Consider the following 26161-nt stretch of genomic DNA (forward strand, 5'->3'; position numbering starts at 1 on the left):
GTTGAATAAAAAAAATCAAAGTTTAATTCATACAACGCAATCCTACTTCATTTTTAGTTGCTGCATTCGATGAGACACACGCATACGTAAGTGCGTATGCAAGACTGCAGCCGCAGTGTATAACTATCTGCTTTCATTAAATCCATCTGTGGTCAGTATTCAGTAGGCTATCCCATTCAGTATTTAAAGTGTTATATCTAAATTCTTTGGATTAGTGCTGCTCATGCATTTAATTTTTTTAAAAGCATCCACATGACATTGTCAAAATGCAAGCTCATATTTTCCCTGATCAATCTGCATTTACGCTTTCTACCAAAAGCCCAGCGAGCTTTTTAAAAGCCATGACAACAACCCACCACCTGCGGCCGACAACCTTTTTGCAATATCTGAATGACCCAATTGCAATATTATGCCCCCATCTGGAAGCAACCTTGGACTGACAACTTTAGCCAGCATATTCCCTATGTAAAGTAATATAATAATAAAGTAATAAGATAATAATAATAATAATAATAATAATAATAATAATAATTTATTATTTCTACCCCGCCCATCTGGCTGGGTTTCCCCAGCCACTCTGGGTGGCTTCCAACAAAAGATTAAAAATACATTAAAACATCATTCATTAAAAACTTCCCTAAACAGGGCCACCTTCAGTTGTCTTTTAAAAGTAAAATAGATGTTTATTGCCTTGACATCTGCTGGGAGGGTGTTCCACAGGGCGGGTGCCACTACCGAGAAGGTCCTCTGCCTGGTTCCCTGTAACCTCACTTCTTGCAATGAGGGAACCACCAGAAGGCCCTTGGCGCTGGACCTCAGTGTCTGGGATGAATGATGGAGGTGGAGATTCTCCTTCAGGTATACTGGGCCGAGGCCATTTAGGGCTTTAAAGGTCAGCACCAAGTGTGAACCAAGAGGAAGTCTAGAGCACAGTCAACCAAATCCCATCCCCTAGAGATGTCTAAATGTACTTACCAAGGGTCCAGATTTTCCTTCTGGACCTGAAACACCTGGGTTCCCTGTAAGACCCTATAAAAGGAAGATATTACAAAACAGCGTCTGTTTTAGCACTTGACTGCTAGATTCAGCTCCAAGTCACGTATATTCATAAGGCATATTTAGACATTTTCATAATACAGGGGGCAACCATTCCATGCAGGGGTTCCATTTCCAGCCCCCTCATTGTGCTCTGCTTTGCCCTGCCCTTGTTCTGCCCCATTCTACCCCTTTCTGCCTTTTTCTGGGTCCAAAAGGACCCTCATGCCGTCAATTGTGCATTATTTTAGCTATGGCTGTCACCATATTGAGCTATAAAAAAGACAAAGCCCTCCACAGAATTCCACAGACTGAAGAATTCTATACATCTATCTCTATATGAAGGGACGCAGGTGGCGCTGTGGGTTAAAGCCTCAGCGCCTAGGGCTTGCCGATCAAAAGGTCAGCGGTTCGAATCCCTGCGGCGGGGTGCGCTCCCGCTGCTCGGTCCCAGCGCCTGCCAACCTAGCAGTTCGAAAGCACCTCCGGGTGCAAGTAGATAAATAGGGACCGCTTACCAGCGGGAAGGTAAACGGCGTTTCCGTGTGCGGCTCTGGCTCTGGCCAGAGCAGCGATGTCATGCTGGCCACGTGACCCGGAAGTGTCTCTGGACAGCGCTGGCCCCTGGCCTCTTAAGTGAGATGGGCGCACAACCCCAGAGTCTGTCAAGACTGGCCCGTACGGGCAGGGGTACCTTTACCTTTACCTTTATCTCTATATGATGTTCAGAATTCTCCCACTAAAACTTCTTTTACGTTACCAGCCAATGAAATGCCTAGCAGATTTTACAGCAGAAAATGTTGGTGTGCCCTCTCAAATCAGTCTAAGCTTCAGACGTCCTGAACTGACCATTCACCTCTGACCCTTGGAAATGAGAAAACGAGTTATCTTACCCTGGCACCTGGGAGGCCTGGTTCTCCTGTGCGACCGGGATCCCCTTGACTTCCTTTAGGACCAGAAGCTCCTGCAGGACCACGTTCTCCTTGAGCGCCCTGCAAGGGAAAGCCAAGTCACGTTAGTCAGTGGTGGACATAATTAAAGGGAGTGTGAGTGTGTGTACCACAGGATTTTATATCTGAGAGGTATATTACAATAAAGCCAATCCAGAATTCATTTAAAAAGCACTTGTTTTCCTCAGAAATCCTATTGGCCAGTGAAAAAAGGCCGAATAAAAATATTCTGAAGCAAAAACAAATATGTGGGCAAATACCTATGCACTCTAACATGTGCCCTATTAACAACATAGGAGTTCGTGCAAATGAAGATGCGCTGAGAAGGGACAAATAACTATACAGTTGCACCTTGGATCCTGAACACCTTGGTCCTCGGCCATTTTGACTCCCGAATGCCGCAAACCCGGAAGTGAGTGTTCCGGTTTGCGAACGTCCTTTGGAACCCAAACTTCCGATGGGGCTTCTGCGGCTTCCGATTGGCTGCAGAAGCTTCCTGCAGCCAATCAGAAGCAGTACTTTGGTTTCTGAACATTTTGGCAGTCGAACAGACTTCCGGAACAGATTCTGTTTGAATTCCAAGGTACGGCTGTATATATGTCAAAGAAGTCTGCTTACCCTTAAAGGTCTGGCGGTATTGGGGCCCAACACACCTCTCCCTGTGCCAGAGGTGGCGAGCATCCCGGGGGGCAGGGCAGCGATTTCACCCCCCTCAGGGATGACACCCGGGGCGGCCTGTACCCATTGCACCCCCTTCCTCTGCCAATGACCTGTGCAGTCCGATGTGGTGCAACTGCAGGGGTTTCCCAGCCAGCAAGGAGCCAAACGGTCTTCCACGCCAGCCAGTAAGCCGGATGCAAGCCTGCCTGCAAACTGGCCAATCATGGGTGAGCTAGGAAACAGGCTCTTCCCGGAGGGTGGGACCAACTGAGCCTACAGGTTTCACTTGGGTCCTCTCCTTGGATATATAAGGTGACCTGCCTCTCCCTCCGCAGAACGTTCCTCATTGGGTCTCCCACCCACCTTCCCTTATCTTTGGCAATTGGTGCTGTGCTTGACCTCGCGATAGGCATTGTTGATCACCGTATTCGGGGCTGGACAGGAATTTTCCACCACACCAGTTGGTCATGTCTGGTGGTTTTGCCTACCTCATAGCAATAGTCATAAGTTTGGCGGTTTAGGCATTGGGTAAGCCTTAGTCCTGGTCGGAGGGGAGGCTGTAGCCTCTGCCTGCCCCTCCTCAACTCAGGGGTATCCCATTATTTATTTATTTTTAAATGCATTTTTATTGGCTTTTCTTTAACATCAATACAAACAAAACAAATACAGTAAAGTTCCATAATCTTATATCCACTTATTTTCCATTGCTCTGCCGAGCGCAGACTTCCCTCCCTCCCTTCAGCGGGTTTCCATTTTACACTTTACTTTCCTCCGTTTCTTGACAATATCCTATCCACATCCTAAGATTTATTTTAATCCTACTACAGTCTTTAAACTTCTACAATTATTACTTATATATTCCACAAATTTACTCCATTCTCTTCTGAACTTGGTTATGAATCCTGTAGGTCAGTTTTGCTAATTCCGCATATTCTACCATTTTTGTCTGACACTCCTCCAATGTTGGTAGTTCCTGTATTTTCCATTTTGGGGCTACCAAAATTCTAGCGGCAGTCGTGGCATACATGAAGAACCTCTGGTCTACTTTTCCTATTTCTTCTCCTGTCAAGCCATGAAAGGGATCCAGAAGGAGTTGCTTCTGTCCAGACATCCAGACAGCGGCTAGGCCATAGCACTCCTCAAGTCAGTGACCCCACAGGAGTTTTCCTATTTGATATATGTCATAGGACCTCCATGTCATCGGGTTGACCCAATTTTTACTTCCAGTAAATATACTGGATATCAACGGTTGTACCCAATGCCTATGCCAAACATCTGACATCTTCAGTCAATAAATTTGTGGCCTGGTTTGATCCAAACCATTGCTGTGTGTCATTTCATTGGATATGGGGCAGTGGGTGGCTGCGACACCTGGGCATGTAATTCCACCATGATAATCCAGCATTTCTACTAAGCCTACCTCCCGTTATTAAGTGCCTTAATCTACATACTTCACTTAACTACAATGAACAGTCTTTCATGCCAACTTACCTTTGGTCCTGGCAAGCCATCGGAACCTGGAAAGCCACGATTTCCAGGAGGACCCTACAGAATCAAAGACGTGCCATTTATTTTTTAGAAATGGATTAAATATCTAGACATTGCTTACAAATGTTTATTGCTGTAAACCGCTTTGAGATTTTTCTTAAAAATATAATGCTATATAGAAATTTTAAAAATAATAATATCAAAACTGCAGACTGCACAAATGTAAAACACAGATCATTTGTAATTTGGTAATTGCAAAGATCCATGACGATTGCTCCAAAAATTATGATGGGGGTGGATCTGTAGGCGCAGACCAACCCCCGATTCAATATAGTTTGTTAAGAAAATTCCCAAACTCTGATCCACGGGCGACTCTGGGTCATTTCTCTATGGTAGTCTATCTTAAAGTTTTTATGTGTTTATATGCCTACCGCATTTTTAAACTTAAAAGCCATCATTGTATATTGTTTTAAATGTTTGTATTGCTTTTGGGGTTGTAGTTTCATTTGTGTTTCACAAGCTGGTCTCTGACCGTAATAAATTTCATGTTTCATGATGGAGGTGGAGATGCTCCTTCAGGTATACAAGGCCAAAGCCATTTAGGGCTTTACAGGTCAGCACCAACACTTTGAATTGTGCTCAGAAACGTACTGGGAGCCAATGTAGGTCTTTCAGGACCAGTGTTATATGGTCTCGGCAGCCTCTCCCAGTCACTAGTCTAGCTGCCTCATTCTGGATTAGTTGCAGTTTCCGGATCACCCTCAAAGGTAGCCCCATATAGAGCGCATTGCAGTAGTCCAAGCAGGAGATAACTAGAGCATGTTCCACTCTGGCAAGACAGTCTGCGGGCAGGTAGGGTCTCAGCCGGCGTACCAGATGGAGCTGGTAGACAGCTGCCCTGGATACAGAACTGACCTGCACCTCCATGGACAGCGGTGAGTCCAAAATGACTCCCAGGCTGCAACCTGGTCCTTCAGGGGCACAGTTACCCCATTCAGGACCAGGGAGTCCTCCACACCTGCCTGCCCCCTGTCCCCCCAAAACAGTACTTCTGTCTTGTCAGGATTCAACCTCATTCTGTTAGCCACCATCCATCCTCCAACCACCTCCAGACACAGGACAGTCAAATTGTCATTTATTGCAATTTTAGCACAGTAGTTTATAAAATGTGGGTTTTATGCCTTGGGAACAAAAAGAAACCTGCCTGGAGCTTTTGAACAGAATCTAGGCAAAGCTACTTAGGTTTTGGTTTGCTTTTTAATTTGTTTTCTTCCTTACCCTTTCTCCCACAGGTCCAGGAGGGCCAACTGACCCTGGGTCACCACGAGGACCTCTTTTCCCTTCTTCACCAACAGGGCCAATTGGACCCTGAGGGCCGTGTGGACCCTAGAGGAGAAGAAAAATCCATTTTTAAAAGATATGCAAGTACCCATGAGTCATTCATATAATCAGGCATACAAAGACAAACATTCATTTCCAACACGACAGATAGCCATGGCTGTATGTTTAAAATGCTGTGTTTCCTTTTCCATTTCAGCAGCAGAAGCTAATGTTGCATGAAGGATGCCTGAATGGACTGCATTTCAATAATAATCCTTTACGGTTGTTTCCTTGCTTGCATAAATTCTAATGTTCCGGCAATTCTGGAACACAGGCCAAACAGCATTAGAGGGAATTAATTCTATAATTACTCAGAATTCTATCATTACTAATTGTGTGATATATCCATAAACCTTCCATTCAGAACAAAATTGTGTTTCTGTATACACAAGCTAAATGAATAATGTGCATTTTCAAAACTCAGCTCTAAACATGGGAAGCAAATTCCTAAGCAACACAACAATCATTTATCTACAGAACAATTCCACCTACGTTGGTTTGGAGGTTAACTTTGATAGTAAAGCAGTGATTCAGAGAATCTACATGCAACTGGCAGTGAATAGGATCAGGTAGGTAGCCACGTTGGTCTGACGCAGTCGAAATAAATAAATAAAAATTAAGTTTTTGTGTGCATGCACACTTCTTTAGATACCTGAAGTGTGTATGCACATGAAAGCTTACACCCGGAACAAACTTAGTTGGTCTTGAAGGTGCTACTGGACAAGTGAGTAGAATGTTAGGATTAGACTAGTGAGACAAGATTTCAAATTCCTGATCACAATGACCACAAAGATCTCAGGTGGTCTTGGTCAAGCCACTATCAACCAGTCTTCCAACTTCACAAGAGATAATAACTTAGGTTGAAGCCCCCCCCCCCAATATATGCTGTTCTCAGTTCCTTGGAAGAAGAGGAGAATACAAATGTGGTTGGTTAGGTAAGTAGGTAGGTATTTGGGTTTGTTTTTTTTAATGTACACTGTCCTAAGTGTCACCATTGCCTCCAGCTTGGAGAATTCAACACATCTGACACAAACACTAGCCAAAATCAGGAGTCCCGCAAATGCTATTGCTGATCATTTTTCATTGACCAGCAGAAACAGCTGGGGTCAATGCATGCCATCTTGGGCACCCCAAAGTTGTATCTAAGGCAATCTTTCACCAGATTAACTACACAATGCATTTTACCTGACTATATTTTTGCAATTGTAAATAAAATTAAGTGGAGTTAGATTTGTTTATGAGCGGATGCTGCATGCAAGTGATACAGTGCAGTGTATACTTATTACGGATGTATTAACTATAACCAATCAGCATGCTTTTGAAACCTGTGCCTGTTTATTCGGAAGTAATTTGATGTGGTGTGCTCCCAGGTCACAACCACACCTGATCTTTTATAATCAAGGTCATCTGAAGCCCTTGTTGGCAGACGCAGTGTCAGAACTATGTGAGGCATTTGGTGTGTGCACGCGCACACGCGCGTGTGTGTATAATACATACATACATACATACATACACACAAACAAACAAACACAAACACACAAACACACACACACACACATAAAATGGGAAGAGCACAAGTTGCTCATGCATTTCCAGTTAGTGAATCCATTGTTCTTAATGGAATTGTATGTTATATTTGCAGCTATTTTTTCCTTTAGTAAGGTAAAGGTAAAGGGACCCCTGACCATTAGGTCCAGTCGTAACCGACTCTGGGGTTGTGGCGCTCATCTCGCTTTACTGGCCGAGGGAGCCGGCGTACAGCTTCCAGGTCATGTGGCCAACATGACTAAGCCACTTCTGGAGAGCCAGAGCAGCGCACAGAAACGCCGTTTACCTTCCCGCCGGAGCAGTACCTATTTATCTACCTGCACTTTGATGTGCTTTTGAACTGCTAGGTTGGCAGGAGCAGGGACTGAACAACGGGAGCTCACCCCGTCGCGGGGATTCGAACTGCCGATCTTCTGATCGGCAAGTCCGAGGCTCTGTGGTTTAACCCACAGCGCCACCCGTGTCCCTTCAGTACATGGAGTTAAATTACGAGGTGTGTTTTTAAATCTTGGAATCATCCACTTAAGCAGAGTAGGATTCCTTAAGCCCAAAAAATTCCCAAGGTCAAGGTTAACATTGTTTCTTCAAAGCCAACAGGTGCAACATATTGTGCAATCAAGTCTGAAGTATGTTAGAGAGGGAAATGTGTTCTTTTGAAAGAGGAAAATCTAAGGATAGCTCCTAGAAGATATGTTTGGAAGACTTACCGGTTCACCTTTAGGGCCTGCTTCTCCTTTGAAACCGGGCACACCAGGATCTCCCTGAAAGTAAATATCTGCCATTAAAACAGTAATCAGTGCCGCTGGGTTTGTCAAGCACAATAGGGATAACACTGACCGATGATAACATTTAATGTTAGAAAACATTGTGTTAGATTTCTTTTTCTTTTTTAAGGAAAGTCATTTAAATAAAATCACAATGATTTTTGTGAATTATTGGTAATTGGTTGGATTCTACTACAGTCCTGTCAACAGAAGCGTTGTACATTGACTTCCACTTGTGTATTAGGGCCTCCCCCCTCTCCTCGCCATGTGTTCCCATCCAAAATTGGCTCAGGGGTTAGGAGAACCCTCAGAACAACCCGTAGGGTGAGGAGAAGAGGAATCGTTTCTTCTGGCAAGCCAAAATGCTTGCACTGACTAAATGATCACCTTGGCACAACGCTGAACTCCTCTGAGCATCTGCTGATCTACTCTATATACCTCTATATACCCTGTTCTCAATGACACACTAGCAGTGACACTGTGGCTGAGACACCACTGTAGTAAATTGTATCATGTGTCTAATATTTTTCAGTTTAGTACCAGGATATAAATTACGGCTCATGTGCTATTTAACACCTGCGCAAATGTACCTCAGTCGTTCTGTCGGCAGACAAATTGCTGTTTTGTCAAAAGTCTGGACGCTTGAACGAAATGTCTTTTACGAAAAGGAGGGGTCAGTAAAATAAAGGGCAATTGTCAAGAGCCACCTAGACTGGAGCCAGCAGCCTTTGTCTGCTGGGACACTATGAGGGTTGGTGGTTTGAGCCCCACTTTGGGCGAAAGGTTCCTGCATTTCAGGAGCCCTTCGAATGCTACAATTCTACAGCTCTGTGTGCAGCTCCCTCCGTGTGGGGAATGACAGAAGTGTTCATGGGCTCTGGTCAGCCAGGCTGGTCAATGGTTCCTCTTGAATAGTAAGAGCTGTGAGAGATTTCCTGTTGAGAAGCAATGGTCTCCCTGGCCCTGATGTGTTTTGATACATTGCTCCATTCAAACGCTCGGCTTTGTTCCTCAGCTTTGACACTTGACTTTGTTCCTCAGCTCCAAGTCCCTAGGACCACTTCTGGTTCCAGGTTCTGGCTCAGCCCTGGTAGGAATATGCCTAAGAATGATTGAAACGAACCTATCTCACTTGAATTGCCTCTCCATTTCATCGGTACTCAGTGATCATAGGCACTATAAGCTGGCAATAGCAACACCAGCACCCTGTAGAATATTGTACCATTTCCAATGTGAGGGGAACATCATTACCATTTGCCCTCTGATGCCAGGGGGACCTGTGCTGCCTTGTGGTCCTGGAGAACCAAGAGGTCCTGGTGAGCCAGGTGGACCTGAAGTGCCTGGAGAGCCCTAGAAGACATATAAATATGGTTGACAACATATACATAAGGAAAGACATGAAATCATCATCATCATCATATCACCACCTGGTTTATGCAAGAGTAATAAAAAAAATTGTTATTTAGGGGAATTGAATTTAATTCTAAATTATATACCGGAAACGTGGGAGATCACAAGGGGTAAAAAAAAAAATGGATGTACCGTGCCATATTAGAAGCAAAAAAAAACAAAAACATTTTTTGATGAATTGGAAGAGCTGCAAAAAGATTCCATTGAGCACATGGATTGACAATATGGACAGACTAGCTACATACAAACGAATTGCATGTCAACGCAAATTAAGAATGGATAAATATGAAGAAATCTGGAAGGAATACTTAAGCGATAAGACGGACAGTGGTGGGAAGTAGGGGGAGGAGAGGTGGGGAAATATTGTTAAAAAAAGGTGTTGTTATAGGTATATCAGTACTCAAATCTGAATTGTTAAATTGTGTTGTTAGTGTTATTGTGGTTTTTGTTGTATGTGTTTTTTGTGGTTGTTGTTTGTATTGAAAAAAATGATTAAATAAATTTTAAAAAACAGCTAAAAAAAATAAGGAAAGACATGCCACCACCATCATCATCATATCACCACCTGGTTTTTGCCTGGTGCCTAAAAATATGGAATGAAGGCACCAGACAAAACTCCCTGAAGAGAGCATTCCAGAAACAGGGAGCCACAGCAGAAAGGGCCCATTCTCATGTTGCCACCCTCCAGACATCTCGTGGAGGAGACACACAAAGAAGGGCCTCAGAAGACATCTCAGAGTCCAGGTAGGTTCATATGGAGAGAGGCGGTCCTTGAGCTACAGAAGTCCTGAGCCATTTAAGGCTTTCTATGTCAAAAGCAGCACTTTGAATTGGGCCCAGAAACTATTTGGTAGTTTATATGATCACTTACCGATGGCCCTTTAGTACCTGGGGAACCATCCGTACCGGGGGAGCCCTAAATGGAGAGTAAGATATATCATGGTTAGCAACAAGCTTCAGCATTCATTCACGCCTTCTTTGAAAAACAGGCAGCAAGAGGAAAATGTGCAGATGTTACGTAGCTTAAACAATGGAAATTTCAGTATTTCTCAGACTGAACACACCTCTGCAGCTGTAAATAAAATCAAAGGCAGTCAAGATTGATCTAATACTTTGTGGACATGTGTCATCTGTGTATCATAAGCAACTACCTTGGAGCCACACAAGACACTGGTGTGCGTTAGCTGCAACCACCTTGGGCAGATCCCCACCATACCTTCAAAGTGCAGCTGTCTTGAGATATTTGCTGATGCCAATTAAAAATATTAAATATCTTTTTCATATCCAAATTCATTTAATTTGCTCAGTTAATTATCTACTTTAAATATACACTCTTATGAATCTGCAGGTTATTACAATAATCCTGCCAATGTTTTTATCTGTTTGCAATTTATCTGTAAATATTCAACAAACCATTTCCATTCTTTTATATATAAAAAAAGTCTGTTATCTCGATTTCTTATTCTTCTGGTAAGTTTTGCCATTTCTGCATATTTCATAAGCTTTTGTATCCATTCTTCCTTTACTGGGACTCCCCCTTCTTTCTATTACAGATTATTAATTCTCTAGTGACGCATTTACTATGCTAGGGGGTCACCAACTTGGCTCCTGCAGATGCACATCTGCCTGCGTAGGACTTGCCCCACCACTGTGCCACTGAAATTAGACTTGAGAGAAGTGTTCTACTGCAAGCAATCTAACAGGTTGTGGGCTTTGAATGGTGCCCATGATAGCTTCTCCTCTTTGCAAATGTGTTCATGGGTCGAGAAAGGTTGGCAACCCCTGAACTATGCATTCAATTATACATCAGGGAAATTGTGGCCTGGCTGTCGCTGTGGAAGAGTGTCTCGAATTGTAGCTCACATGCCTGAATATACTTCCACATGGAGGCACACATACAAATCCCTTTACATCAAAACCAAGATGTCAAAAAGAAAGGTTCTAAAATTGGAACATTCGGTGTGAGCTGCCACTTGCAATCCTGTAGTAGCAGAGATCAGACCGCCTCAACAAAAATTAGGACAAATGAAACACTCAGGTATTGAAAAGTCTGATGAACTTACAGGAAGACCAAATGTTCCTGCAGCACCTGGCAGACCTGTTTCACCTCTTTGTCCCTGAGGACCTTCTGGACCACGTGCACCTGTTGGACCAGCTTCACCCTGAAAAAAAGGTGGGGGAGAATCATAGAATCATAGAGTTGGAAGAGACCACAAGGGCCATCGAGTCCAACCCCCTGCCAAGCAGGAAACACCATCAGAGCGCTCCTGACATATGGTTGTCAAGCCTCTGCTTAAAGACCTCCAAAGAAGGAGACTCCACCACACTCCTTGGCAGCAAATTCCACTGTCTTACTGTCAGGAAGTTCTTCCGAATGTTTAGGTGGAATCTTCTTTCTTGTAGTTTGGATCCATTGCTCCATGTCCGCTTCTCTGGAGCAGCAGAAAACAACCTTCCTCCTCTATGTGACATCCTTTTATATATTTGAACATGGCTATCATATCACCCCTTAACCTCCTCTTCTCCAGGCTAAACATGCCCAGCTCCCTTAGCCGTTCCTCATAAGGCATCATTTCCAGGCCTTTGACCATTTTGAAATGCATTGTTTCTGAATATTAACCACCACCATTAAGAGAAAGATGCTGGCAACAATTGACAGCTCTGGGATTAAACTGCAAAGAGAATATCACTGTAGCAGAGCAGCAGTCTGGTCTGCTCACACCTGCATCTGGTTGAAGTTCGTGTGGTGGGACACAGCCATGAAACCACTCTCCTGAAACTGGGGTGGTTAGGGTAAAAGGGACCCCTGACCGTTAGGTCCAGTCGTGGCCGACTCTGGGGATGCGACACTCACCTCGCTTTATTGGCCGAGGGAGCCGGCATACAGCTTCCGGGTCATGTGGCCTGCATGACTAAGCCGCTTCTGGCGAACCAGAGCAGCGCATGGAAATGCCGTTTACCTTCCCACTGGAGCGGTACCTATTTATCTACTTGCACTCTGATGTGCTTTCCAACTGCTAGGTTGGCAGGAGCAGGGACCGAGCAATGGGAGCTCACCCCGTCACGGGGATTCGAACTGCCGACCTTCTGATTGGCAAGTCCTAGGCTCTGTGGTTTAACCCACAGCACCACCTGCGTCCTCAGCTGGTGTGGTTACAGCCTGCCAGATGGGGATGGGGCAGGGCAGCAGTGAGTTCGAGGCCACAGAGACACACCCATGGAGCCAATTCCTTTTTAAAAAATCCAGTTTCCCCAACTTCCAATTTTCCATGTATAAGGAAGTGAACACTTCCAAATAAAGATGCTGCAGAATCCATGTGATAGTTGCACTACTAGTGGCCGATCACGTTCATAAAAATAATCTTCAAATCATGTTAAACGCTATAAACTTGCAGAAGACACATTGCATATGTTTGGTGCAATGTGAGATCATTCCATCGAAAGTGAGAATCTTAGCCAACACTTCTTTAAACAAAAAAAAAAACCCCAAACCACATACTTGTTGCCTTTCGCCAAGTTCCTTCCCATGCCTACATTGTTTCTGTCTGTCCCTATTCCCTGCTCCCGCCCATCCATTAAAAGGATTGTTACTTAATCCCTTAAATTACTGCATTGACTAATGATTGTTTAGCGAGAACTGCCAACTGTAAATACAGCGCAAAACATCTGCTAGGCTGATTAGTCCTTGCACTGTTCTCTCCAAGGACATGGCTACCAGATGTTTGCGGTGATGACATTTTAAGAACTTCGGGACAGAGAAAAAGTTCAGCAGCTCGGCCTCCACCACTCCGCAGAGCGACGTCAGCAATGCTTTCTCTTTTGTGCACGCACAGTAAGGAAGAGGGGAAAGCACAGAAGGGTGCTAGGAAAGCAAAGAACTTTCTTCCCACTAAGAAGCCTTTACGGTCCAAGAAAGTATCTGTTAATCCCAGCTGGGGAAGGTGGCCAACCCTATTAGCACTGCCGGGTTTCACATTCCAGGACATGGGTGGCCAGGTGGAAAAAGAGGACAGGGCTTCTGAACCTTTAATAGTTCTGTAGAATAGGGAATTTGGGCAGGCAGAGCTCATGATGTCTTGATCAATCAAGGGTTGGCTCCACTGGTGCTTTTGCAACACACTAACCTCACTGCCGGGACGCGGGTGGCGCTGTGGGTTAAACCACAGAGCCTAGGACTTGCCGATCGGAAGGTCGGCGGTTCAAATCCCCACGACAGGGTGAGCTCCCATTGCTCAGGCCCTGCTCCTACCAAACTAGCAGTTCGAAAGCACATCAAAGTGCAAGTAGATAAACAAGTACCACTCCAGCAGGAAGGTAAACGGCATTTCCGTGCGCTGCTCTGGTTCGCCAGAAGCGGCTTAGTCATGCTGGCCAATAAAGCAAGATGAGCGCAGCAACCGCAGAGTTGGTCACGACTGGACCAAATGGTCAGGGGTCCCTTTACCTTTACCTAACTTCACTTCCGCTTCACACCTCCCAGCTCTGTGTCCTGTATGAAGCCGTGACACAGGTAGTCGGAAGCAGAGGCGTAGGAAGGGGAGTGTGCTGGGGGCGGACCACCCTGGGTGTCATTGCTGAGGGGGCTGACATTCGGTGCACCGCACACCCATGACTCCCAAGCCTACCCCAAGCCATCGGGGGAAGGGGGAAGCTGCGAGGCTTTGCCAGCGGCCGTTGCCCCACGCTCCCGGGCTGCTGGAGGAGGCAGGCAGGCAGAGAGAAGATGGGAAGGAGGAAGGTGCAGAGGGAGGAGGGAAGGAAAGAAGCAAAAGCTCCCTCAACTCAGGACCTAAATGCTGGAATGCACAGGGGGAGAGGTGGGTGTGAGAACACAGTTAGGGGGGAAAGTTTTAAGTGCTTATGCTCACAATGTTAAGTAAATAAACCAGAAAATAACACTTGCAACTGTAAGTATATTATTTTTCCTTCTTTTAAAAAGTTCAATGTGGGGAGGTGACAAAAAAAATCTGCACCAGGTACCACCTGACCTTGCTACACCTCTGGTCGGAGGTGTGGTGAGCACCACTGCCTTATTCCACTACCCACAACCAGTAGATCACTTGTGAATAGGACAGGGGCACAAAAGTAAAATGTCACTGCAAATGTGATGTCACCACAATCGATAAGCACTCGGAATTTCCTTGGAATTCGCCATAGAAAGGAGAATTTCCCTTAAGTTCTCCTCTTGTGGTCAAGGGCTCAGGTTGGGGCGATAAAAACAGTGGCCCCATTTCTAGACCCCATCTAGTCTGCACAACACACATGCATACACCCACACATATAACGGGCTTCTTTAAGGGGAAACAGACGCTGAAATGAAATGAAAATTCAGAGCAACAAGTGCAAATGATGAAGGGTAAGACCCAACACAGACTAATTCAGTATATTTACATGCTTTTCCCAGTTAAAACTATTCAGAACATATAGTCCATTGGGAAAGTGCCCCCACCAAATACCCTTTGAAATAAAAATACAGTGGTAGGTACTTTTCCCAGGACTCTTCCTCAAAATACTTGCTTGTGCCTTTAGGCTATAAAGAATGCCAACTTTCCTATAGACCCAACATTCTTAAATACAAAGTTTAAAAGCACACTAGAAAAATAACCGTGAGAAAACTATAGCCTGCCAGTGAGGCCAAATAAAAAAATGAAGTAATAAAAGAAAGAAACTAGATCCAACATTATTAAAAACTAATACTATCCTAGTGTTAAAGATAGGGGTGTGTTTTCACTATTATAATTCTTTCATCTAAATGGACCTCTCCTGTAGGTTGTTTTTTTTAAAAAAAAAAGTTGAGGATGGGAGAAGATGAGCTAACACCAACTTTGCATGAGAACAGGGCTGCTTTATGACACCATATAAATGAGGAAAACCTGGCTGTTTAGCTTTTTCTGCAGTTCATTATTCTGTGGCACAGGAAGAGGCCCAGGTGCATTGCCAACTCCTGTTAAAATGAATTGCACTTCCAGCTGTTTCGGTTTCCTAAGGCATGCTGCAACCAGATCTATCCAGCTAAATAACACCACACTCACAACCTTAAAAAAGGGGGGGAAACACGCAATGCATATAGAAGCTTCGCTCAACAGCACACTTAAATCTCTTCTGTGACTTCGCTTCTTAATATTATTGTTGGATATGTTCATATGTATCACTTCAAACAGCCTGTGCCTATATTAACTTTGGCAGTAAAGCAGTCTTTGCTGTTCACACAGTTGCTTCAGCAAGGAGTTAATAAATGCAGGTTCTCTTTGTGTCCAGGCTAAGAAGGAAAGTTGGAGCTGATCCTCATTCCCATACATAGGCCTGGTTCACAACTCCACTTTAAGCTAAATCATGGCTTAGTGCTGGAGACTCCCAGAGAGGACATTGCAGCTGTTTTGCTCCTCCCTGGCCATCCTGCTGCAAAGCTGTCCATGGTTTGACTTAGCCATGGTTTGACTTAGCATGTCATCCAAACCCAGGTTCACGGTTCAGCTCTCCCAAACCACAAGCCATTAGCCTTAGGACACACCTGGCCATAATTCATGGTTAGTTTGGAGAAAGCTAAACCACGAGCTCGTGTTTGGATGACACACTAAGACCAGGATCTAGCGACAAATGATGGATGAACTGATTGTTTCTACACCAAATAATCAAGCATGGCATGGTTGATTTTGAATCATTGGGGTTTACTCCTGAGTAAACTTTCTTAGAATTGGGGTGCCAGGGATATTTTATCTCCTTGTTCTGAAACAAAAATATGCATATTAGAAGATGCAGTACAGAAAAAGTGGAGAGATATTTCCCTAACAGAATGGAACCAAAACATGACTTACCTTCCTGCCAGGAATGCCTGGAAAACCTGGTGAACCAGCAATACCAAGGGGACCCTACAACAAGGAGATAGTAAACATAATTGAGCACATGTTCTCCTTATCATCTCTACCAGACAACATGATGGTGGGAAAAAAACATACTTGGCATTTAAAAGTCAGCTTAAAGTGGTAACTTGCACCAAAATTATTAGCTAACCATGTGTACTGCCTTTTCTTCTGGGAAAGGCTGGTTTTCCAATGATTGTGCAGATTTTCCCAGTGAATTTACAATGTGATTGAACATGGCTGCTTGATCAACATGCAGCTTCCAACCCAAGCTCCACGAGGACATCTGCCCAATGTCAATAAATGTTCTTCACAAGGAATGAGCAATCCATGATAGGTCTCTTAGGGCAGCAAACTACAACCAAGATATTTGAAAGTACTTTGTTGTTGTTTAACCGTTTAGTCGTGTCCGACTCTTTGTGACCCCATGGACCAAAGCACACCAGGCATTCCTGTCTTCCACTGCCTCCCGCAGTTTGGTCAAACTCATGCTGGTAGCTTTGAGAACGCTATCCAACCATCTCATTTTCTGTCATCCCCTTCTCCTTGTGCCCTCCATCTTTCCCAACATCAGGGTCTTTTCCAGGGAGTCTTCTCTTCTCATGAGGTGGCCAAAGTATTGGAGCCTCAGCTTCACGATCTGTCCTTCCAGTGAGCACTCAGGGCTGATTTCCTTAAGAATGGAGAGGTTTGATCTTCTTGCAGTCCATGGGACTCTCAAGAGTCTCCTCCAGCACCATAATTCAAAAGCATCAATTCTTCGGCGATCAGCCTTCTTTATGGTCCAGCTTTCACTTCCATACATCACTACTGGGGAAACCATAGCTTTTACTATACGGACCTTTGTTGGCAAGGTGATGTCTCTACACTGAAAGTACTAGGCGAGTCCTTTTCAGATATCAGTTCAATGAATATTCACTTTCTGTGGAGAAATGAATTATGAATGGGAGACATATTGACATTATTGACATATTGCCAGGCAAAATCTAAAAATCTAAATAGGGCAACACCTTTATTAACAGCAAACAAAAAATTTCAAAGAAATGAGGACATTTTTTTAGTCATCAGAGCTCTCCATTGAGTTGGATGCCAACGAAACAAAATGTGTGTGAGTGTGTGGAGGGAATGTTACAGCCATTTTTTGCAGCTGGTGTCCGATTGGAATTAGGCCCTCAGCTGCTATGCATGCAGCATTAGTAAACCAGGGATCTTTGGCCTAAGCAGCTGCTGCCTTGGGTGTGTTGACACTGTACATGTAATGGATGAGAGCCCACACTCCTTGTATAGACACCAGCAGCCTGGGACACTGTGTGAGTCATTTTTTCTTACACCTTTGCCATCATGTTCTAACAGAGTCTTATTGTCGTGGCTTCACATGTTGAGAAAATTAAGCACAGGTCAGTCCTGGGATTGGTATTCAATCTGTCAAATCTTCAAAGCTGAAAGCTTGTTCCATAAATATGCAATCCAATATTGGGAGAATCTGGTTTACTGTGATCCAGAAATACTTGGCTGAAACGAGCATTGCGGGCTGAGCCATGGAGAATTTCACAACAGATAAATGTTAGTATAAAACTCAAAAGAAAATGATAAAATGCTCAGCTTTGTTGGGAAGGTGAGCCAAGTTTCATGTTCAAGGTCTGTAAGGCACATTGGAATCATTCCATCAAAATAAAACAACAGCAAAAAGCATGATGTTCTGCAGAATGAACCATCATGGATCAAATGTCATAGGACTTCACATCTCCTCAGTTTAGAATGAAATCCATTTTCATATTCATCAGCAGTATCAAGCGTCACCCCTGCATGTGTGAACTGCTCTCCAGCACTCCTAATTTTAGTACAGTCCACCCAGAAAGTAATATACTGAGACAATAGCAGTGTCTATGGTTGCTATTCTTGCAGAAAAGTTATTTTCCATCCTCTTAGGGAGACTTGGATATTTCTCTGTCATGTTCTTCCACAGAATTAACCAATATTTTCTGGCTTGATATATAGAGGAAAAACTTCTAAGGGCTTTTGTAGTGCTTTTTGTTTCTTTGGCTATGCTGAAGAGATAGATTGTCTAGACAAGCTCTGGGTAGCAGCACACAGCGGCCATAAACATTTACCACCACTTCAAAATGTTCACTGCTCCCCAGTGATTTCCTTTCCTTTCCTTTTTGCTGGAAGAACAAGAGGCACTCACACACTGTAAAATAATGCCTTGTTATAAAGGATGCTTCTCCTGGCAATCTCAGTAAGAAGTATGATTTGTTCCAGAAATTAATTCATGATGAGAGCATCATTTGCCATGAAGCCTTGTACTGAATTTTCTTAAAGCATCACTACAACAGCTCAACATTCATATAGATAAACAGTGAACCCAGTTCTCCAAACGTCAGCCTTTACATACAGATGAGGAAGGCATCAGCAGGGTTGGGGGGAGCCCAAGGTTTGTGGAAGCACAAAAATAAACACTGAAGAGAGAAAACCCTGAAACAACCCAATGGAAACTGAGCAGGTTCAGTAGCCACAAAAGGCTGGCTAAAATATAAAATGTACTTGTCAAAACTCAGACTGTGTATATACTATGCCTTTAAAGCACAACCACACATACACACCGCAAAGGATTCTGGGCACTGTAGTTTGTTAAGGGTTGCTGGGAAATGTAACTCTGTGAGAGGTAAACTACAGTGCCCAGAATTCTTTGGGGGAGGGGGAGTACTTCAAATGTGCTTTAAAAATACAGCAGCACTCCCAGTTATCTGCTGCAACACTATTATCAGAATTGGATCTAGCCATTTTCGACTGGAAACAAATTGGACAGACCATCTTGAATCTATGCGTTGACAAGAAGGCCGCTCCGCTTGCCAGCAGGGAGGTGTTGCATACTGGCCACAGGCTCTATCCAAGCACAGCAGGGGCATAGAAATGCCCCCGCGCCATGACCCCATCAGGGACCCTGGGGGAGCTCTCAGTTGATATACATCAACAGGGCTGCCCCTACTGGTGGTTGACCCTTACTGGACTTCCTGCATGGTGGGCAGGAGTCAGATATAGTCAGTTCAATTCCAATGCCTAAGCCAATACCACTCACATTCTGTAACTAATAAAGTCGTGGCCTTAATTCACCCATTAACCTAAAATACTGTGCCCATGTGTTTTATTATTCAACAAATGGGGGAGCTTGGGGCCTTGACATGCAATAATTGCTTGCCACATCTATGATGAGCCCTTTGTTAAACTATGGGTAGGCTCCATTTTTAGCAAATCAGATTGTATTAGAATGAATGATAAATATTTTTTGGTCTTCTATCCGGAAACTGAATCAGAATCGTGGACCTTAACTCATGGTGATCAAACCTGGTAGCAAGTGGGGCACAAGCCAAGCACCAAGTAAAGATAATGCCACTCTACTGAACAAGAAAGCACATGTGGTCATGTGCCCTGATGTGGCATTGCCTGATAAGAAGCAGGCAGGAGAACAAGAGAGGCAGGGGCAAGTGCAGGTCTACCTGACCCTACATCATTCCCCATCCTATGGGCCTTTAGACTCATGTCAAGGCACATAAAAAAACAGCTGCTGTCTGTAACGCTCAGGCCTTAGCTGGAAGCTTATTTTCCAGAACACATTGTGAAATAGGTTGACAGTGAACAGTGGTGTGATCCAAATGAGTCATGTTCTTTTCTCGTTTGAATGAAATGGGACCAGATTGAAAACAACTTGGGTGGAGTGGGGGGCAAAGAAAGATGGACAAAGAGGTGCTGCTTACCATTGGCCCTGGCTTCCCTGGCATACCATGAGAACCACGAGCCCCCTAAGTAGAAAACAAAAACAAGAAAAATGAAGGTTAGGAAAGCTTGGGAGAAACCTAAGAGGAATATGATGGTGGCTCAAAGACAAAGGCCATAACAGCAGGTATAGGGCAATAGGAGGAAATAAGAGTGGGGGCAATTCCAATATAACCTTCTCTCTCTCTCTCTCTCTCTCTCTCTCACACACACACACACACACACACACACACACACACACTTTTATTTTTTTTCACTTATGGGAGTCCACTATTCAGCCAAACCAATATATTGTGGTCACCACCAGGACCATAGGTGCCAACTCTATGGGACAGGGCTGACACCCCCCCCCACACACACACACACCTTGAGGAGTTGTAACTCAATGGACCTCACTGAAGAGCACCTCGTTGGGATCTGTTGGGGTTATTCCATTACAAATAACTACTTACTGGAACTCCCTGTGGTCCAATTCGTCCTCGTTCTCCTGCCATTCCTCGAGGACCCTGCAACCAGCAAAAGAGGGAGTGAAAAAAACATTCTAGCGAGCCAAAGTTAAGCGGAGATCACCTTTTATTTACAACTTCACCGCAAACAGTGTGCAATCATGTTCTACAACAGTCGTCGCAGGTGAAACAACCTGTGTGATATACTTTTTTTTCTGGATCACGTGCTGTCTGTTTTACTCTATTTTATTACTTCATTTGTTTTATCTGCTTAAGGTTTTAAGGCACAACAACAGAAACAGCATTAAATTATTAAACAACAGAAAGCCATAAGAGTGATAAAGAGTACAGTATCTAGCAGGTAACATTACAGATCCATTCCTAGGCAGGGTATATTAGGTTTCCAAGGTCAGGCAAGACAATCCTGTTCACCTAGCTATAATAATGGGTTTATTAATGACTACAATAATGAAAACGAACCTCTAAGTTCAGGTAGACATACAAAAAGGGTTGTTGCATCCCTCCCCTGTTTAAGTAAGGAAGAGAATAATCACTCCCAAAAGATATTGAAGCCTACAATCCTAACCGCATTTTCCTTGGAGTAAGCCCCAGTGAATTCAATAGGATTTGCTTCTGAGTAGACGTGGTTAGGCTTGCAGCCTTCATGCCTAAGATCTGAAGTGGCTTTGATCTGAGATGGTATTCTGCTAAGATTTTCCACACCTTATTGTCCTACCCTCTGACTGCTGGAGGTTTTCTTCACCTCCACCTGGTAGCCACTTTATCAGGCTGAAAGTGATAATATTTACTCACTAAGATAACTTCCCTTTCTTTTGGCTTCAGGCATCATGGCTAGAAATATCAGTCTGGGTGTGCTTACATGCTTGAATAAGAGTTACTGGTATGAGCAAGTTTTGCTGAGTAATGTAAATTGTCAGGCTTCAGGGAATCAGCTTCCTCCCCCCGTGGCAACAGATAAGCAGAACTAAAGAAAAGGAGTCTTCTTACCAGTTAGAAACTTTAATAATCACAGCGAGAGAACAAAGAACCCATCTCCTAAAATGGCGGTGCTCCCAATTAAGGTTACCACTCCCTTACGTCCCTATTAATCTACATCAATCCGATGTCTTGTAATCTGAGCTTGTACTCTCTGTGCTTTGTGTGCTTTATTTTCTGCCACTTTCTGAGCTCTTCTTGACCTTGGAGAGAGCAGAGGAATGCTTTCCAGAGACAGTGAATCTGTTAACTCTCTCTCCCCCAGTGTTTCCTCTCCTAGCTGTTCTCCATCCAGTATTTCCCAGCTTCTGCCTTCTGAACTATGTTCCTCTGCAAACCACTGTTCCAAATCTATACTGTCCTCCTGCTCCTGGGGAAGATTCAGGGTCCAGATCAGGAGCAGGGGGAGGCCCCCACCATTCCTCCTCAGTGCAGCCCTCCTCAACATGGTCCCTGACATAAATACAGTTGGGGAAACTCTGGTCCTCCAGACGTTACTGTGATGCTAAGTGCACAACAGAGAATGATAACAGCTCTGAATTTTTATCCATGGAAGGGAATGGGACAAGGAGACCCAGTCCCACCCAAACTATCCCCAGTGTGTTCAGCTGACACACAATTCTCCCCACAATTGAGGACATTAAGACATCACTCCTAAACATATTTACTAAAGGGGGGGGGGAGAGAGAGATTGAACTCATTTTAGTAAACATGCATAAGAACTGCAGAGTCAAACAACATTAGAGAAGATTGATCAAAGTAATTAATGTTATTTCTTCAGCACATGGACCGGATCCATGCTTGCCACAATATTGCAACAGTAAAGCATTCAGGGTGGCAGGAGAAACAGGAACCATAAATAATACAAATGGCACTCACCATAGGGCCTGGTGGACCCATCTGACCCGATGGACCAAGTTCCCCCTATAAATTCACAGAAAACACATATGCAAAAGTTAGGAATATTTAAATTGCCTCGGATAATAACCTCATCATACCATTTTGTACTATGTTATGCATAAATGCAGCAATGTTACTTATGGGTAGACCTTGGTTTATATACTACCAGAAGCATACTCATCTTTAAACACCCAGAATCATAATTTTGCTTCTCTGAAGCATGCATTTGCTTTGTCCCTTAAACCTCTACTGTTGAGAGGAAAACCACTGTCCCATGCAGCTGTCCCCCTAACAACGGGAACAAATGAAGAAAGCAATTTGCATTCCAAGTACCATAAAGCTACAAAAGTGGATTCTGCAACAGATGGGTCCAAATGAGGCATTTAGTTTCAGAATCCCTGTGCTGGAAGCCTTTTTTGGAGATTTGGGCCAAATCTACCCACTGGAAGATGCTAAAGAAAACCTCCCTCATGAGTCGAGGAGAGTCTTCTGGTACTGATAAAGAAGTAATGGGTAACTCATTACATCAGAGAACTATATCTTACACTATATTTTGCTTTGTTTTTCTTCAGGTGTGTAATTTCAAGGGGAAACGGTAAACCAACGATTAAGGATGGCCTACACTTCACAATCGCCAGAGGAAAGCCACTTGATGCCACTCCATTTGGGCCCCACGAAACATAGATAGAGCAGTTTATACTCTGAATTGCCCCCCAATAGCTGAAGAGCTTCAGAACTACTGCCAGCTCTGTTTGTAGGTGGCATGGAAATGTGTCACAGGGTGGAGCAATTCACACAGCTGCTCTATGCATTATGGTGCTGAGGTAAGGCAACCATTGCAAGAAGCTTCCGCTGCCACCAAATGCAACCTGGCTTCCTCTAATGAGGCTCATTAATCAAAATCCTGCCCCTAGTTATCCTATGCATGAGATTTGATCATTTCAAATTCCTGACAACAGAATCAAGCCATTTCCCTGTAAAACCAAAAACAAGCCATTACCTTAGATCCAGTGGCTCCCATTTCACCCTTAGGGCCTTCAAGTCCTTTATGTCCCTATGACATATATACAATAATATTTAATTTTTAATACTCAAAGAAGAATAGTTCATCACACACACACACACACACACATACACACACACACACACACACACACACACACACACATTATGTGCCTGGTTGACCACAGGGCAGGGAGACAGAGGAGGCATGGAATGCAGTTAGCTTTATTCAACAGAAAATAACAACACAGTAGAGTCCTCTGGTTTGCCTTAATCCAGCTGAGACATTGCTGAAACTGACCACCAGCTCTGCCCTTTTCCCTACAGCCTTTTACTCTGGATTCCTCCTAAGCAGACAAAGGCTACGGTGATGGGATGGGCTTCTGCTTTGGGCCTGTCTGGTCCATTGCTCAGCCATGTGCAGCACTCTCCTTGAGCAGAGTGTCAGATGGGGAGAAGGGCCAGCAGGACTGGGACTGTCCTGCTGTTGGGTAGCAAAGGCAACTTCTGACTCCTCTCTGAGTCTGCGCTCACACTGTGACTTTCAACCTCTAGCCCTATCCTGGAAGGGCCTACTTCTTCTGAAACCCCCCCCCCCTTGATCGCTCAAACCCCTTGCCTCTAGAACCTCCCAGCTCGTCCCTGCTCTTCAGTGTCCCACCACCAGGATCGGGGATCTAAGTCGTCATCTTCTGTCTTCTCCCTGGTGGGCTCTTGGGTGGGCTGCTCCCACCACTCTTCCTCTTCCAGCCAGTCCCTGATACTAAAATTGACCAGGAAAGCAGACGTGGTCACACTTACCCTATGGCCCTTTAAACCTGGAAGGCCAGGAGCACCAGGAAAACCGCGAGCACCCTGAAACAAAGAGAAACAACTCATAGTTACATAGGTGGTGTATATACTGTGGGAATGTTCAGGGATGCAGGAGAGGATATATTGTGTGATTACCGTATTTTTCGCACCATAGGACGCACTTTTTCCCCTCCAAAAATGAAGGGGAAATGTGTGTGCGTCCTATGGTGCGAATGCAGGCTTTCGCTGAAGCCTGGAGAGTGAGAGGGGTCGGTGCGCACCGACCCCTCACGCTCTCCAGGCTTCGCACACCTCTCCGCAAGCAGCGGGAGCCCAGCGCTGGGCTCCCGATGCTTGCGGAGAGTTGCCAGCATGCCGAAGCCTGCGCGCGCTGAGCTCAGCACGCCCAGGCTTCGCAGACCTCTCCGCAAGCAGCGGGAGCGCTCCCGCTGCTTGCGGAGACTTGCCTGCATGCCGAAGCCTGCGCGCGCTGAGCTCAGCGCGCCCAGGCTTCGCGGACCTCTCCCCAAGCCGTGGGAGCGCTCCCACGGCTTGCGGAGACTTGCCTGCATGTTGAAGCCTGCGCGCGCTGAGCTCAGTGCGCCCAGGCTTCGCGAACCTCTCCGCAAGCAGCGGGAGCGCTCCCATGGCTTGCAGAGAGCTGCCTGTTTGGGGGCTGGGGTCGGGGGAAGCTCGAGCTTCCCCCGCCCCAGCCCCGCGCCTGGGGGGGAAATAATTTTTTCCCCTTTATTTCCCCCCCAAAAAACTGGGTGCGCCCTATGGTCCGGTGCGCCCTATGGTGCGAAAAATACGGTATATCCTTATCCAACTTGTGTTAACAAGTTCCCAATATCAGCAGAGTAAAACATTCCCCTTTATTTTAAGTTTGCAACAGCAGCGTGTGCTCAGGTTCGCTAGAACCTCTATAATAATTACTCTGGTAATTTCCCCTTTGTTCCCTCTTAAAATAGAAGACACGACACAGTCCTTTACAAAAGTATAAAAAGAGTTTACTCACATTCTGTTCACAATCAGATCCCAGAAGGCAGATAGCTTAATAAAGTAATATACATTTGGATTCTATCTTATAAGAAGATAGTCCCTTTCTCCTCTCTTGGCTGGGAGCCAAGAGGGCATCTTTCACTCAGGAGAGATGTTGCTTGTTCGAAGATGAAGATGGCAGAGAGAGATGGCTGCCCCTGCCCTGTGCTTTTATCATTACCTGCACAGGTGAGGCCACACCCACCTCTAGTCACATGCGGAGGAAGTCTGTCCCAGCCCAGAGGGAAACAGGAAGTTTACCTGCTGGCTGGACAAACATCCCTCCCCATGTCTAAACATGTACACTCTAGGAATGTTGTAATTGACTGCTCCTGTGTTTCACATCCCACATATACTAAGTCAGACCATTGGTCCATGTAGCTCAGTATTGTTTGCTCTGATTGGTTAGCAGCTCTCTAGGGTTTCTTGACAGCAGTTTTGCCCAGCGCTACTTAGGACCATTCTACATGCAAAGGATGTGTTCCACCATGGAGCTATGGCCCAAAAGATGTATCCCATTTATCCTCACAATGAATATGTGAGGCGGGTTAGGTTGAGAGACAGTGAGCACTCCATGGGCTTAGCAGGGATTTGAACCCTGGCCTCCTAGGCCCTAGTCTACACATCTACACATCTACACATCTACGTTCACACAACATGCAAGCCTGATGTAGGGAAGGGGTGAGCAGACTTCAAGCTCTTCGAAGAACAACTGTGCTTTTCAGTAAAACCCACCAACCATCACCAGATTCAAAAGACATAGGAGTTAGAATTTGAGAACAGAGTGCCTCTGAGCATACTGTGAGCCTAGGTATTTGTTTTCAGTAGCAAAACTAAGCTGAACTCACAGTCCTTTGACACAAAAGCGCACCTGGTTAGCTCTCTTCGCTTCAGCAGCCTAATTTAGGTGAGGGAAGTCATTTTGTGGTTGTTAAACAATTGGGAGTCATGAAACCTTTGCCAATCTACTGCAAATCAATAGTTTTGGCATCCTCCTCCTTCCTACTGAATTGTAAGAAAATGAGGCCAAGGAGATTCAGGCAGGGCCACCCCCTGAACTAGTTGGAAGGAATAAGACTGATAGGTGGGGGCTTTTTGAGGGCAAACCAAGGTTA

General features: G+C 44.8%; 1 protein-coding gene across 1 annotated transcript in view; it reads right to left on the bottom strand.

The window, feature by feature from the left end:
• The window catches only part of COL5A2 (collagen type V alpha 2 chain), a 182348-nt gene that overhangs the window by 39699 nt on the left and 116488 nt on the right, over positions 1-26161 (bottom strand). The window contains exons 13-26 of the mRNA XM_079975826.1: positions 24015-24068; positions 23212-23265; positions 22191-22235; positions 20322-20375; positions 19851-19895; positions 16051-16104; positions 11299-11397; positions 10107-10151; positions 9077-9175; positions 7769-7822; positions 5412-5519; positions 4137-4190; positions 1929-2027; positions 976-1029 (exon numbers count right to left, since the gene is read on the bottom strand). Coding sequence (XP_079831952.1) covers positions 976-1029; positions 1929-2027; positions 4137-4190; positions 5412-5519; positions 7769-7822; positions 9077-9175; positions 10107-10151; positions 11299-11397; positions 16051-16104; positions 19851-19895; positions 20322-20375; positions 22191-22235; positions 23212-23265; positions 24015-24068 — 918 coding nt within the window. The remainder of the gene's footprint in view (positions 1-975; positions 1030-1928; positions 2028-4136; positions 4191-5411; positions 5520-7768; positions 7823-9076; positions 9176-10106; positions 10152-11298; positions 11398-16050; positions 16105-19850; positions 19896-20321; positions 20376-22190; positions 22236-23211; positions 23266-24014; positions 24069-26161) is intronic.

Source organism: Podarcis cretensis (genome assembly GCF_951804945.1).
Source record: "Podarcis cretensis genome assembly, chromosome: 1".
NCBI classification, from domain to species: Eukaryota; Metazoa; Chordata; class Lepidosauria; order Squamata; family Lacertidae; genus Podarcis; species Podarcis cretensis.